Here is a 4,473-nt window from a genome sequence, read left to right as displayed (position 1 = left end):
CCACCCCCGCCCTCACTGGCTGCCATCCCCAGGCCCTGCCTATCCATCAAGGAGGCAAGAGGTTTACCTTAATGTTGCAGTTGTCATCGAGCAGTATATTTTCTAGCTTCAAGTCCCGGTGGACCACACCATTCTGAAATGAAAAGACAGGCAGGGGATTGAATGGGAACGGTTGGGATGAGAGAAAGAGGAAGGCGGAGGGAGAGCCAGGGGAAACAGTTGACAGATGAAAGAAATGCACCAGCCCGGTGGTCTTCGCCTCCATCTTTCAAGGCTGCTCTCTCACTGTCATGAAGCTCCCGCCAGCGACCGGGGACAGAATAGCATTAGTCACTTGCTGTGTGGTTAAGGGAAAAATGACTGGAATCCATTCTCCCCCAGAGCCTGTAAAACAGCAGGGGGATCCTTTGTCGGAATGTCATTCCACTGTGTGAAAGCAATCTAGTCCCAGGCGGCAGCAAACAATGTCTGCCTGTGATGTGATTCCCAGGGAAGAAGCAGATTTCTCTGCTGGGGACTCAGAATGGCAGTAATAACAAGGCTCACAGACCTTGCTTGTCTGTCTGTCTGCCTGCCTGCCTGCCTGTCTGCCTGTCTGTCTGCCTGCCTCCCCAGTGCTGGAAAGGGGCCTGGTTCAATCTGCTCTGACCCATGAAACCAATCCAGATCTGTTGTGAGGATAACAAAGGTGCTCCCAGGGGTGTTTCCTGAGCAGCCGGGAGGGAAGATTCAGAAACTCCCTCTCTACTGAGCAGGACTCAAGGTGGGGGGAAGGGTGCAGGTGGGAGAGGCAGATGGGACCACAGCCACTGCGTCGACCAAAGCAGGCCCCTGCCACCCTGGGTGACCTTTCCATTCAGGCAAACTTGGGAAAGGCTGGAAGCTGAGCTGCCACGACACGCAGACAGTCAGCTGAAAGGTAGAAACAGTCATTAGCCAAGAGGCTGTTGGTCCGTACAGCAGTAACGATGTGTGTGCTCAATTCTCTTTTAAAAGCCCCATGCTATTTTAAGGGGGTGTGTGGGCATAGGGAGAGAAGGGGAACTGAAAGAACCCACTGTTTGGAGCTGGGCAGATACATAGCAGGGAGTAAGTTTCTAACATGATTCAGTGGAAAGGACACTGGCCTTGAAGCTGCTCTTTTAAGCAAAAGAACTGGTGAGAAATTCTTTGTCTTTCATTTAAAACTTCTTTAGTTCAGAATCTGCACTTTTACAGTTTGGTTCTTTATTGTTTATTTTCCTTTCCATTTGACAACTCCTAACATCTCCAAAAGCCCTGACTGGAGGGGTGAAAACATGTATGTCTACTATTCTTTTTCTAACCCAAATCTTCACGGATGTGTTTTGAAATCAGAAATGCACACACCAAGTCTCCTAGAGGAAAGATACAGGAATCCAAGGTACCTGATTTTGTTTTCGTTTTATCTATTAGGAAGAGTCTGGTTTACATTGTTGCATTCCTGGTTTTCACAATAAGATGGAATGAGTCTCATAAAGTCCCACTCATATAAAACCCAAGTATTCACACACTTCGAATAATGAAAATACAGCCTGTAGTACTTTATGATGATGTGTGATAATAAAACACAAAATGTTGTATGATCTGAATCATCAGTGTCCTTTGAGCAAGCAAAGAGAAGTCAAACAATGTGCACATGGGGTACGGGTTTTCAATGGGAGTAATCATTTTTTCATTACTTCCAGGGCCACTATCAATGAACCAGAATGTTTAACAAACGAGAAGGCCCCATATTGCGATCCTTTGTATGAAGAAGTTCACTCTCTTTTGGATGCCATGTTGGATCATGTCACTCTTGTCCTCACAGAGAATGATGTTCAAGGTATGGCAGCTCTGGAGAAAAGTATGATTGGGATAGAAACCATGACTAAGATGATTTTTAACAATCATGGCTGAAACATGGCTTGGACTGATCTGGGTACTTCATGCCCTTCTCCAGAGACCAAGGGTGGCTAAACTGTGGCTGTAGCGAGAGCACATTCCATTAGGTGTGTTACCATGAAATGTATGTAAGCATCTATAGGAAACATATGTACCGTATTTGCCGGCGTATAAGACGACTTTTTGACCCTGAAAAATATGCCTCCAAGTGGGGGGTCGTCTTATACGCCAGGTACACTTCAGATAGACTGCCCATAGTGCTTGCCCCGTGCCATAGTGGCCTCCCGATGCCCGCCCACTTCATTCCACATACCGTTCAGGCATCAGCAGCGCTGCTGGGTGTATGCTCGGCTGTTATGCGATTTTGCTGTTATGCGATTTTACCACACTCGCAAAATCGCACACAGCCGACCATATAACAAACTCTGTATTTTGAGTGGAAATGTTAGGGGGTCGTCTTATACGCCCAGTCGTCTTATACGCCGGCAAATACGGTAGATGCAATCAATGCAACAAAAGGTACCAAGCACAATGAAAGGTTCAGAACGCTATGGCCCACTAATCCCACTTCTAGAATTTCTCTTAAGTGAATGATTCAAATGAGAGGAAACGGTTAATGTATAAAGATGGTGATCATAATTTGTAATAACCGGAAATTGGAGCTGGCCTAAATGTTCAACAATCACAATAATTAGAAAATCTTTAGTAACATAGGAAAATGTTTAGAAATGCTGAGTGAATAACGAGTGAAAAAGCACTCAGTACTTTTATTAAAATACTGAGTGCAATGTGTTACTCTGGGTTGGATCCTGGCACAAAGAAAGGCCATTGGTGGGGGAAAAAACTGGTGAAATCCAAATAAAATCTGGAGTCTCATTAATAGCAACGAACAAATGTTGGTGTTTCAGTTTTGACAAATGTACTACGTACAGTAATGTAAGATGGTACCACAAGGGTCAGTCAAGTGAGGGGCATATGGGAACTCTCTGTACTATCTTGGAAGCTGCTGTAAGTCTAAAATTGCTCAAAATAAAACGTTGAAATAGAAAACAAATGGTAAAAGTAGAAGGAAGGAGACGGGAAGGGAACAAACAAAAATGTCAATCGTAGGTTATCCACAGATTCTGGAATTGCGGGAAGTGGTCATTTTCTTCTTCCCACTGTCTAAATTCTCTATATATACTACAATGAACGGACATCACCTTTATAAAAGTGAAAGAAGTTATGTGGTGCCATAAGCACGTGGCCAGGCTCTGTACCTTGTGACAATAGTGCACGGCGGAGACGATTTGCCGGAAGAAGTGTCTGGTCTCCCTCTCGCTGAGGCGCCGCCGCTCGCTGATGTAATCGTACAGCTCCCCTTTGCTCGCGTACTCCATGATGATCACAATCTTATCTTTGTTCTCAAACACTGTGGGGAGGGGGACAGCAATACACAGATGCCCTGTTTATCCAACAAGCTCGCTTATGACTACAAAGAGTGCGAGAGAGGATGACGGAGATGTCCCCGGGTCGGGGGGTACACAGCTACCGGTCAGCACTCAAGTCAGCCATTCAATGTCACGAGGAGTTGGGCAAGTTTTCCAGCCAAGTGACGTCCTCACTGTTGTCACTGGACACACCTGTGTAACGTTAAGGGACTGAGCCTCTCTTTTCTGAGGCCCCTGCTCCCTTTATCAGGAGCATTTCTCCCAAGCCCCTCCCATGAAAACCCCTCCCCTATAGACAGGATAATGGATATTAACCAACATGACTACCCTTTATGTATTAACCATTTGATATGGACCAGCTACCTGGATCTCGTAAGCTACTGTAACCCCAAAGTGAATGGCTGGTCACCTCTTTGCTCAAAACCTTCCCGGCTTTCCATCTCACACAAAATAAAACCCAGAGTTCTGAAGGTGGCCCACCAGGTCATCGAGGAGTCCGCGGACCCTTCTGAGCCCTATGACACATCTCTTCTGTGTATTTTTTCTGTCTCCCCGACTGGAATGTAAATGTGGGTCACTCTACTTCATTCTCTGATGTATCCCCAGGACTCAGAGTGCTATTTGGCATAGGGGCTCAATTAATATTTATTACATGATAAACTCAAAACTTCATAAATGCATTCTGGATAATCATAGTAACTAACTACATAGCACTAAATGCTTCTCTCTCCCTGACCCTGATATTCTCTAGCAATGATGTTCAAACTCTGCTCGACTGAGTCCTTGGAGTCCAAGGCAGATGACAGGGTGGAGGGAGGGGTGAAGCCAGGCGGGGCCACGAAGGACAGGCTCTCGGTCCTCAGCACCACATCGACCAAAGCAAGTCCATTGCTATCTGTTTTGTATTTTGGGCTTTCACAAAAAAAAAAATGTCCCTTGAGCAAACTAAATAAATAATAATTGTTCTGAAATCAATCACTCCCAAGGGATATGGTATTACAACACTTGTACGGTACTCAAGACCCTCCCCGAAGGATCCCTGCCTTCCTCCCTCCATCTTATTAGCTTCTACCATTCCCTGTCAGGACCCTATGCCCACCAATGCAGGACCGTTTGCTGTTTCTCATACACACACACACAC

General features: G+C 45.7%; 1 protein-coding gene across 1 annotated transcript in view; it reads right to left on the bottom strand.

Moving 5' to 3' along the window:
* Positions 1-4,473, bottom strand: part of NUAK1 (NUAK family kinase 1) — a 75,261-nt gene that overhangs the window by 20,141 nt on the left and 50,647 nt on the right. Inside the window, exons 4-5 of the mRNA XM_019642615.1 lie at positions 3,162-3,313; positions 68-133 (exon numbers count right to left, since the gene is read on the bottom strand). Coding sequence (XP_019498160.1) covers positions 68-133; positions 3,162-3,313 — 218 coding nt within the window. The remainder of the gene's footprint in view (positions 1-67; positions 134-3,161; positions 3,314-4,473) is intronic.

This window comes from Hipposideros armiger, unplaced genomic scaffold, assembly GCF_001890085.2.
Source record: "Hipposideros armiger isolate ML-2016 unplaced genomic scaffold, ASM189008v1 scaffold_71, whole genome shotgun sequence".
Lineage (NCBI taxonomy): Eukaryota > Metazoa > Chordata > Mammalia > Chiroptera > Hipposideridae > Hipposideros > Hipposideros armiger.
This window is presented reverse-complemented; position numbering and strand designations above follow the sequence as displayed.